General features: G+C 44.9%; 2 protein-coding genes across 2 annotated transcripts in view; both read left to right on the top strand.

The window, feature by feature from the left end:
* Positions 1-5,566, top strand: part of RNASE4 (ribonuclease A family member 4) — a 17,407-nt gene extending 11,841 nt beyond the window's left edge. The window contains exon 2 of the mRNA XM_045287742.1: positions 4,229-5,566. Coding sequence (XP_045143677.1) covers positions 4,243-4,689 — 447 coding nt within the window. The 5' untranslated portion in view covers positions 4,229-4,242 and the 3' untranslated portion in view covers positions 4,690-5,566. The remainder of the gene's footprint in view (positions 1-4,228) is intronic.
* A 2,400-nt stretch (positions 5,567-7,966) lies between these two features.
* On the top strand, positions 7,967-9,575 carry EDDM3B (epididymal protein 3B). Its single transcript, XM_045287743.1, has one exon. The coding sequence runs from the start codon at positions 8,712-8,714 to the stop codon at positions 9,228-9,230; it is 519 nt and encodes a 172-aa protein (XP_045143678.1). The 5' UTR covers positions 7,967-8,711; the 3' UTR covers positions 9,231-9,575.
* Positions 9,576-11,329: the final 1,754 nt, after the last annotated feature.

The raw sequence follows: 11,329 nt of genomic DNA, 5'->3' as shown, positions 1-11,329 counted from the left end.
CCCCACAGCATAATAAATTGACAGATGCAATGGAGTTTCCGAGTAGCACTCTTACGTCTTGGGAAGACAAATAACCCACAAAATAAAGAGGAGATCAACACAGTCCATTATTTTCTTCAGATGGGAAGAAACCAAGATAAATGGTAATGATAAATACAAATATTATTGCCAACATTTCCAGAGCACTTACCACATACTCGATATTGCGATAAGCACTTTTAATTGATTTTCTCATTTAGTCTTCATAACATCCACAGGAGATAGGTACGATTATTGTGCTCATTTTACCTCTCAATAAATAGGCTGAGAGAAGTTGAATAATTTCCTCAATGGCACACAGCTAGCATGGCAGAGTCAGAGCTTTGAGATTACAGTGTCAAAGGAGGTTCTTACTGGGAGTCAGGGTAGCTCAGGGGAGAAGACCTTGGTATAAGCCCTGACCAGAAAAGCTGTGTCAGAAGACAGTTCTGGGATAATTCCCTTTCTTTCCTAGTTAGAGACTTGAGAGGCACCCATTGCTCTTTACATTGGGCTTCTGTTCTCAGGTACTTTCCCGTGACCTGTTAATTTGGATGGTTAGTGGAGCTGAGGGCGGAGGGAGGGGGTGTACGCTCCCACAAATGGTTTATGTCTTTGCTGCAATCAATTCTATTTCCAAACCATGCTCTCACAGAGGCAGGGTGAGAGACCGTAGAGAGGATCATGCAAGGTTAGAGAGGATGCTGGGGAACAGCCCACATGTATTGCTCGGCTGTAACTGTTAGCCAAGCAATGAACATTCCTTCAGAAGTTTAATCACTGTTCAGGGTGGGGAATAAATAAAGCATCATCCAAACCCACCAACCTCCCCCCTACAGCCCCTTCTAGCCTAACATCATATCAACGGATGCAGACACAAGAATATGGCATAGAGTTCTATAGTTTTTTCATGCAAAGTCAAAAAAGAAAAAAATGCTATGAATTTAGGAATTGTCATTCAAAAGAACAATATGTCTATTTGGCTGTGATTATTACTGCTTATCAAAGGATAAGCTTTAGGCAAAACAAATTGCAGGTCATTTCAGTTCTAGCCACTCAAATAATGCACTCTGTCATCATGAAATGGCGTTTTTTAAAACTGAGGGCAGTAGTGATCAGGTGTCAGGGGCTCAGATTCTTGTACAGCCCATGTAGAGATGCGTTTGTCCTGACAACGTTGGGCCTCTCGTTTTCATTGCTCAAGCGAGGCAGCCTCCTCACTGACAAGGACGTGGACCCCAAGTGCTATGTCAATCCCAGGAGTGACAGGTAGATGGCAGCATCTGGCTATTCAGGGTTGTCGAGCGATCTCCACTTCCTCCCCCCCTCCCCCAACCCTTCGTTTATTAAATGGAGCTAAAGAGGTCCCAGCTCCAGGCAGGCTGTTGTTGTCTCTACGTGTGTGCAACGTGCGTGTAACTCAACCGGGTCCTGCACCGTCCTCACAGTCCTTACTGTGTTTTGAGTCCTTTGTTTCAACCAGTGTCCATCAATCTCAAGGTCTTCCTCTTTCCCACTGACCTTCCACCAAGCACGATGGCTGTCTCCAGGGACTGGACCCTCCTGATAACCTGCCCAAAGTAAATCAGAGAAGCCTCCCCATCCTGGCTTCTAAGCAGCAGCCTCGCTGTATTTCTTCCAAGTGAGGTTTGTTTGTTGTGCTGGCAATCCATGGAAAATTCATTGGCAACATAATTCAAATACGTCATCATCTCCCGGCCCCCCGCGGTCCGCCCCGCCCCCCACTTCCCCCGTTTTCCTTGTTCATTGGTAAGCTTTCACGTGCGTGTGAGGTGCTTGCCGTGCACACCCCTTAGTGACATTTTTTCTTTTTAACACTTTTGAAGATCATTTGCCTGGTGCAATACATTGTTTAATTTCTAGACTGTTGTTTCCACGGGCATTGTGAATCCAGGTCACATGAAATCTTTTGACAAGTTCGATTTTTTCATTGCTAAGGATGATGTTGCTAAAGAATCCAGTTGCGAGGACTTTTGTTGTCTTTATATTTGGGTATAACCCATGCTGAAGACTGTAGTCTTTGACCTTCATCCCTACGTGCTACAAGTCCTCTTCCTATTGAGCGAGCAAGCCTGTGTAATTTGCATACTGAAGGTTGTTCTTAAATCTTCCCTGAATCCAGATGCTACCTTCTTCATCTTCTCCATGTGGTCCAGCTTCTCAATTGCTTGCTCAGACTACAGGTGGAATAAAGATGACAAGAGGGTACCATCCGGATGGATACACACTTTTGCTGATGTTAAACCATGGAGTAGCCCCTTGTGCCGTTGCAACAACTGCTTTTGGATCTATGGATAGGTTTCTCAGGAGCACAATGAAGTGTCCTGGAATCTCCATTCTTAGAATTTTATCCATAATATGTTATGATCCACACTGCTGAGTGCCATTACATAGCCAAGAAAACTTAAGTAAACATCTTCCGGACATTTTCTGCTTTCAGTCAAGAACATAACTGAGCATAAATGTGTTCAATAACCTGACTATTTGGGAGTGGAACAAGAAGGGTAGTAAAACATAATGGAAAAAGCATGACCTTTGAAGAGTTTCAGGGAGCAAACAAGACCCCAAATCTCAAATATGGTGTCAGGAGAATACTTAGTAAGTCATAAGTGGACAAAAAGAAGCAAAGACACATCATCCGGATGGGGCTACGGAAGCAGGAACAGGGCCACGATTAGGGTGTGTACATGATGTTAGATAGGAGACCCTGGGCCAGGGCCTTCAGACCAAGGCATGACTCACGACTTTGCAACCCCCAGTCCTGTCTACCAAGGACACAGCCAGGCAAGCCCCTAGGGGAGACTGCTCTTCCCAGGGCCAATTGGAGAGAAAGTAGAGATCGTCTACTTTCTAATGCACTCTGCCTGAAGGCAAGCCCATCCCTCTATTTGATTGATGATCAGAAGGAATTCAATGGAGGCTTAGTCTATGGGAGCAATCTGCAAATGGATTTTGGGTTTTCCTTGTCATCCATACCCTTCTGCAAATGGGGGGCTGAGAATTTAATATCTAACCAGGAGTCAGATTGGCCTGGATACCTTTCTTCCATTAGTTAAGAAAAGCAATGACCAAGGGCTCAAATAGAGAGTAAATGTTTAGAAAATAGTGATGGCAACATATGTACAAATATGCTTGATACAATTGATGTATGGATTGTTATAAGAGCTGTAAGAGCCCCCAATAAAATGACCTTTTAATTAAAGATGAAATAAAATTAGAAAAGCAATGAGTGTTCTGAAAACACATAACAGTGCCTTCTGAAATAACTGTTCTTAAGCCTATGTTAATTTTATGTTAATTATGTACTGCCCAGAGTGGGCAGCACAATGATCTAACAAAGTGGTTCTCAACCTGTGGGTCATGACCCCTTTGGGGGTCGAATGACCCAATTCACAACAGTAGCAAAATTACAGTTATGATGTAGCAACGAAAATAAATTTAAGGTTGAGGGGTGGCATTGTCACCACAGCATGACAATATTAAAGGGTCTCGGCATTTAGGAAGGTTGAGAACCACTGTTAGATTCTAACAAGTAGAGAAGATGGATGACTATCAACACATAATCTCACTTGTGATGCAATTTACCTTCTATTCCTGGCCCTGGTCCTCTGTCCACACTCCGCTGCCTTTTCCTTCCCTCCTGCGCCTTGCTGGCTCTTGTCAAAGCTAAAGTATTGCACCAGATAATATTAAAACAGGCAAAGACCACTTTACCCAAAAGGATTACTATGAGAGATGGGGGATGGAATGAGAAAACAAGGGAAGCAGCCCTTCAGCATGGCATTGGGGAGAAGCCAGCCCCTCACCAAGGTGGAGCAAGACTGTGAGGGGTTAAAAAGAAAGTTAAGGGGTGTTGACTGCTAGGTTGGATGAATGATTTACTAAGGTTGTCAGTTAGGGCCATTTTCCTTGTAATGTTTTCTTTCCCGATGATAAGGCCGCAGGGGTGCTAGCAGACAGGGTAAGAGGGGAGGGTGAGAGCCTCCTAGGGCACAGGTCTTAAGGAGAGAGGAAGTTTGGGAAGAAAGGAAAGCCTGGTCTAATGTTTCAATGACACGAAGGAGACCGTGGCGTCCACTGTTTGGAGCAAGCCACTCTCTGGTCTGGAACAAACAGGTGGGAGGATTGCTTGGTGGTTGTTCTCCAAGACCTCGGGATTCCAGTACAATTTCTTTTTGTCGTTCTCCAGGCCTCTCGACGGCCATGATGACTCCACAGAGGATCTGTTCATTGATTCTGCTCTTGGTGCTAACCCTGCTGGGGCTGGGGCTGGTGCAGCCCTCCTCTGGCCAGGATTTCATGTACCAGCGGTTCCTGCGGCAACACGTGGATCCGGAGGGCGCAGGGGGCAGTAATGCCTACTGCAACATTATGATGCAAAGACGGAAGATGACTTCGTACCAGTGCAAGCGCGTCAACACCTTCATCCATGAAAACATCTGGAACATTCGTAGTATCTGCAGTACCCCTAGGGTCCAGTGCAAGAACGGCCTGATGAACTGCCATGAGGGTGTAGTGAGGGTCACAGACTGCAGGGAGACAGGAGATTCCAGGGCGCCTAACTGCAGATATCGGGCCACAGCCAGCATAAGGCGTGTTGTCGTTGCCTGTGAGGGTCACCCCGAGGTGCCTGTGCACTTTGATAAATAGATGCCACCCTGCAGTAGTTACAGCACAGCATTTGACCTTCAAATGACTCCTTGAATGGTAATGAGCCATGCATCTCTGTTGTCCCAGTTCTAACTCCTGGGCTTGATTCTTACTGTGTTCTTTGTATAACCCATTCCACTGAATGCATTCCATGGAAGAGAGATGCAGACATAAAGCTGCCACAAGCCTGGTCTTTTCTATAACAAGCTATTATCATGCTGCCAAGCATAATGCTCTTAGAGCCTCTACTCTGGAAGTTCGTCACTATACATATTGATATAGAAGTTCAAACTTTTCCAAGTGCTTTCATCTCTATTATCTCATTTTCATCACACAGCACCCCTATGATGCTGGTGATGCCATTATATCTGGAAGTCAGAAGTTAAGGGATCTCATGAGCTCCATAAAGTTATAGCATCATGAATTGGAACTGACTTGATAGCACCTAACAACAACAACAACAACAACAACAACAACAACAAAACGTGCATGGGAGAGCTGAGACAAAAGCCCATTTTGGCTGGCTACTCATCCAGGACTTTTCCCATCCATTCCCAAGCAGCGTTTATTATTATTTTTAAGATATCTGCTTTTTGTCATCCCCCAAAGAGTCAGCGATTGAGGGCAGCTTTCAAAAAATTGGAAACATATAGCGGCCACATGCGAGTTTGGCCCATGAAATTCAGCAGCGTTCTGACATTTGGGTCTGATAAGATACAAACTCAGTACAAGGGATTTTTTTTTCTTCACCCAAGCTTTTGAATCGCCCTGGCAAGTCAGTGGATCGAAAGCACGCTGGGTCCCTGTTGCTGATGGAAAGGCTGTGCATGTTTTTCCTGGAATAAAGGACTTACACTGCAGGTGTCTGAGAAGACTACTATGGTTCTTGAGTGTGGAATAATTTCTTCCCTTTTAGCTCTTGCATTTCCAAACACACCCATTTCCCACCAACCTCATCAAAAATAATGCTTATCGGATCCAGGACCACATACAAAATAACAAAATCTCACTGCCATCAAGTTGATTTTGACTTACGGTTCAAAAGACTAGTTCAAAGACATTTGCTATGACATCATCATCATCATCATCATCATCATCATCATCATCATCATCTGTGCAGGGCAACCTGAGTCTTCCTCTTGCTCTGCTTCTAGCAGCAGCGAAGAGGGATGAGATTAGACGGTTGCATATCTGAATGTTTTAAGAATCAGACAGGAACAGTGCAACCTTCACATTTCCTCCCCTCCCTCCCACTGGTGCGATTAGACACATAGGGCCACGCTTCATGTTCTGTCTTCGTTGCCTGGTGCTTCTATAACAACAACCACGACAACGACAATAATACCAGAGAAGGCGACTGTAAGAACATAGCATGACAAAAACATAAAGAACATGATAGGACACAATAACACCTCTCTTCCCCAAACAGGGTCAAATTCACAAGTGCGGGAGGTAGGATTTCGATGTTATTTTCTGAGGGATGCAATTCAATAGCCATCGTATATTTTCTCACGGTCACCTTTCAAGCCACCCAAACCCAGGAGCTCAGAAGTCCTCCAGGTTTCCTCTCCACCGAGCAGAGAGCAGGAGAATTTGCAGTGTGGTCTGAGACACCCCCTTCCAGCCTATGAGCACATAAGACCCCTTTTCCTGTTATTCAAAAGAGAATGCCTGACAGGAGTGGAGATTTCAAATGCAGCAGAGTTTCTGTAAATGCCAGCATGTCTTTGATCTAACTACAATGACTTCTAACCCAGCCAAAGAGAAGATCAGAAGTCTACCAAACAGGCTGGCATCGATGACATGCTGTGAAGCGAAATTCTGGATAAAAGTAGAACTTTCTGAAAGCCAAGTGGCCCAGTGAAAACCCTAGCCAAGGTAGCTTAACTAGGAGCAGCCCTTGCAAGTGTTGGTAGAAACATTCCAGTATCTCATTTTATCCTTAAATTATACCTTACCTTTGACTAGATACTTTTTCTTCCCTCAGAGAGTCCCACAGTTCACAACTCCAGAAATTGCTAGCCATCTAGAACTTTCCCCCAGAATTTTGTCAGGAAGTGAGATTTAGTAACCAGATTCTCCCCTAATAAGTGCAGACAAATCCTCCCCAGGGTCTCCGCACTCCTTCATGCCCAGAAGCCAATCTTTGATGTCGAACATCTTTGCTTCAGGCTATTATCAGAGAGAACAAGTGTTCTACCTGAGAAGACAGAGGTTCACAAAGCAAGCCTGTTCTTCCACTCCCCACACCCGCACACCAATCAGCTAGACTCTGGGCTTCCACACAGCTCCTTTCTCCGCCACTTCAGACATCTTGGGCTCAAAGGAGAAGAAGCAAACTCAGCCACGACTCATCACGTCGCTGTACTATCTCTGCGCCCACCACTGACTTGACCATTGACTCTGAAGAGGGTAAGTTAGAAAAGTTGATGCAAAAGATGTGTGAAGGAAAAGACTTAGGAATATTGGAAGAACCCAGAGCCTTGGCTGGAACTTTTAGATGGTGGCTTTTTAGAAGGGAAAATGATTTAGTTGGTAGGAAGCAAAGGCCTGAATTCCACCCAGAATTAACCTCATGGAAGCAGCTTGCATTCTGTTCTTATCCTGTTTGGGGCCTTATGGCCAGGGCCAGGGTTCCACCAGTCACAGTGTCTAGCACTGGTTTGGGTTCAGATATAGTCCTGGATGCCCCAGAAGTGTTCTCATATCTGCATATCTCATTATATTTTTCACGGGTCCCCGAGGGAGCTATGAGTAGGCCTATTTGAGGATATGGGCACTCAAAGAGTTGAGAATCAGGTTAGAAGTGCCTTAGAGCCAGTCCATTCGGGACAGTAGAGGAGCACAGAGGAGCTGATTCAAGAGGGAGGCTTTGAAAAATATAGTTTTATTGAGATATAATCCATATAGCATACACTTCCAAAGTTCAATCAGAGTAGGTAGAATTGCATAAACATCACTATAATCAGTTCAAAAACATTTCCTTCCTTCATGTGCTAATTATTTGCTCCCCATTTCCCTCCCACCTCTCTCCTTTCCCTCCCACCCCTCCCACCTCTCTCCTTTCCCTCCCACCCCTCCCACCTCTCTCCTTTCCCTCCCTACCCCATCCTCATCCTCAGCAAACCTTCACAGAAGGAACTGCCTCTATATTCACCTACCCTGGAAAATATACCCCAAACAAAACAAAACACCATCATATCTATATCTGTAAATGAAAGAAAAGACCAACAATATTAAAATAAACCAGAGGAAAAAAACTTCAATCAAGAAAAAACTTTGAGAAAAAAGCAAGAAATAATAAAAACTAGAACAAATTTAATATGGGTCAAAAGGAGATCAAATGATCAAGTATGTCATGCTACTTATTTACAACTGCTATTACCACATTTACAAGACTGTCTGACAGCAAGGCTATTCACAACCTTTAACTTGGTCAGAGGGGATTCACCAGAGGCTTAATCCATGCAGGGACCCTGTAAATAGGTTTTGGGTTCCCATTGTCATCCAGAGCTTTCTACAAATTGGGAATTTACCAGTTAAGCTCTGGTACCAGGGGGAGACTTTTTAAAATGAATCTGTCACTGAAACTTTGACCCAGTAGCTCCTGTGAGGGCAGTCTCCAGGCCCGCACTTGATGGGTCAGAGGGATGTTGCAGATCTTGGATGATGGCGTTCCCATGGATAGCTCAGACAAATCCAGACCATTTGTAATGATGATAACTAGAGAAGTGGGCGCTGAGAAGGGATGGGAGGCCTTAGAAGTGCTGTTGTTGCCTCCCCCCCTCCCCAGTGCTTTGGAGAAGTGCTGCGAGGGAGGTGGAGCTGGGCGAGCACAATCAGGGCCACTGTAAACTGGGCCGTGATTTCAGGGAATCCCCTTCTGCCCAGAAAATATGTGCCAAGATAGGAGAGACTGGACATGTTTGAAAGTCCCCAAACAAACTGCATCTATTGTCAGGCTGGGACCCAAATAGTGAAATTGAACCCAAGGGCCTGCATGTAGAGAAAGCGATTTCAAGATGGAGCGAGCTCGCAGGGCAATGTCTGCCTTACCCTTTCCTCTCTCCTTTGTGGACCTGCAGGTGGTCCTGGTGACCGAGATGACATCTCTAAAGGTCGTGGGTCCCCTCTTGGTCCTGCTGTGCCCCCTAGGGGAGCAACTTGTAAAGGGCCAGAACCTGTCCCGGAAGGAGTTCATGAACCAGCACTACCTGAAGACAACTTTGGAATTCAGCCAGTACAAATGCGATGTCCTCATGCAGGAAAGAGAGCCCCTGAGAGGCAAGGACGCCCACGTCTTCCTCTATGCCCCATGGCACCAAATTGAGTATATTTGTCTCAAGACTTGGACAACAAGGTACAGAAACATGTATGTGTGGGCCCATCAACCTTTCAGGATACTGGAGTGTAAACGGCAGCCTTTCCAATCGAGCTACAAAGAGAATAGGAGCTACAGTCATGTTGAGTTCCACTGTAGCACGAAGGGTTATGTTGATAGTATAGAGGACGTGCGAGTGCTGCAGTTTATCGATATCTAGAGAGTTGACCCTGTGTCTAGGCTTTAGGAAATTAATCCACGCCCAAGTGGGGGGCCCTGCCTATACCAATCCTCACCCCTCTCCGCTTCATACGCCAGCGTTTGCAAACGACTTAGATGTATGCGTCTCACTGTTTCCTGGTACTGCAGCTCCACCTAAACTGGTTCTCTGCCTGAAATGCCAACTGTCCTGATGGGCCTGATTTGCTTCTACATTAATTTTTTGAGATTCAACTTACCTGCATCTCTTCCGGACTCACCGGGGACTCTTCCTAATAGGGAACCTTCTCATGCCACCCAAGTTGCACAATCTTTCCTTCCCCAAATAAATGATATCATTACAGCATTTGTGAAATTTGTATGTGCTGTGTCATTGTTAATGGGTGGTGCCAATGTGTGTTTGTGTGTGTGTGTGTGTGTGTGTGTGCAATGTAGATTGTGTTTAGATGTGATTTGTGCTGTGTGTAGGTTTAAGACGTATTATGTGTGGCCTAATGTATGTGATGTGCTTTAGGTTTAAGATGCGTGTGTGAATGTTTATGTGCGGAGCTGGGCACAAATAGTTACCAGGCATTTTGCTGGGCAATTGACATGATTATATTCTGAATTCCACTCAGATTGGGGGTGCAGGTGGGCAGAGCCAACTGAACAAAAAATATATATAGCAGATGGTTAGTCAAAATTGGTTTCCTTTTTATCAGTCTTTGGCTGTTTTCATTTCTAACTTTGATAAAACAAACATGACAAGTATCCCTCAATCATCTTTTCTCTCTGCCTTAATAGGGGAAAGATTTCTAATATATAAAAACAAAAAACAAAACAGTAGGCTGTAAGCTATTATCTGTGAAGAAGTTATAAACTTTCAGAGTCAAGAAGCCTTGACTCAAGTCCTCCCTCAATGCAAGAACCTTTGTTCTAACAACCTGGCATTCTGTGATGCTCACCTTCCCAACACGATCGCTGAAGACAAAGTGGGTCCATAAGTAAATGTGGTGAAGAAAGCTGAGGGTGCCCGGCTATCAAGAGATATAGCATCTGGAGGTCTTAAAGGCTGGAAGAGAAATAAACAGCCATCCAACAGAGAAGCAACAAAGCCCACATGGAAGAAGCATCCCAGCCGGTGTGTTCATGAGGTGTCCATGGGATCAGGTATTAGGCATCAAAGACTCAGAACAAAAAATCTTATCAATGTGAATGGGGGAGGGCAGAGTGGAGACCCAAAGCCCATCTGTAGACAATTGGACATCCCCTTACAGAAGGGTCACAAGGAAAAGATGAGCCAGTCAGGATGCAGTATAGCACCGATGAAACATACAATTTTCCTCTAGTTCTTTAATGCTCCTTCCCTCCCCCCAACTATCATGACCCTAATTCTACCTTACAAAACCAGCTAGACCAGAGGATGTACCCAGGTACAGATCAGAGCAGGAAACAAGGGGAATCCAGGACAGATAAACCCCCTCAGGACCAATAATGAGAGTAGCCATAGCAGGAGGGTACGGGGAGGGTGGGGGGAGAAAGGGAGAACCTACCATAATGTTCTACCTATAATCCCCTCCCAGGGGGGTGGACAACAGAAAAGTGGGTGAAGGGAGACATCGGTCAGTGTAAGACATGAAAAAAAGTATGAATTATCAAGGGTTCATGAGGGAAGGAAGATTGGGGAGGGAGGGAAAGATGAGGAGCTGATACCAAGGGCTCAAGTAGAAAGAAAATATTTTGAAAAGGATGATGGCAACCTATGAACAAATGTGCTTGACACAATGGATGGATGGATGGATGGATTGTGATAAGAGTTGTGCGAGCCCCCAATAAAATGATTTTTCAAAAAAAAGAAGAGACCTCTGTGTCCCCCTCACCCCCACGCCCCAGCAGCCACAGACTGGCAGCACTTTTTACAGTAGTGCTTCATTCAAACACCTCTCAGGATGCAAGTACATTTTAAATGGATGAAGGCATTATGCCTCCTGGGGACAAAAGACGTTAAGTAAAAGGTAGCTGCACAAATAAATTCATGTGATCATATCCATTTTCACTTGGGAGAGAAATAATGTAGGGTGGGGGTGTTTTAAAATGAAATACACGCTTCCACCCCCACAC

Source organism: Echinops telfairi, unplaced genomic scaffold (assembly GCF_000313985.2).
Source record: "Echinops telfairi isolate 266 unplaced genomic scaffold, ASM31398v2 ScPeMD7_18;HRSCAF=68, whole genome shotgun sequence".
In the NCBI taxonomy this organism is placed as follows: domain Eukaryota; kingdom Metazoa; phylum Chordata; class Mammalia; order Afrosoricida; family Tenrecidae; genus Echinops; species Echinops telfairi.
This window is presented reverse-complemented; position numbering and strand designations above follow the sequence as displayed.

Excerpts from the sequence above, each read along its gene's own strand:
- EDDM3B (XM_045287743.1), top strand. The coding sequence starts at position 8,712 with ATGGAGCGAGCTCGCAGGGCAATGTCTGCCTTACCCTTTCCTCTCTCC.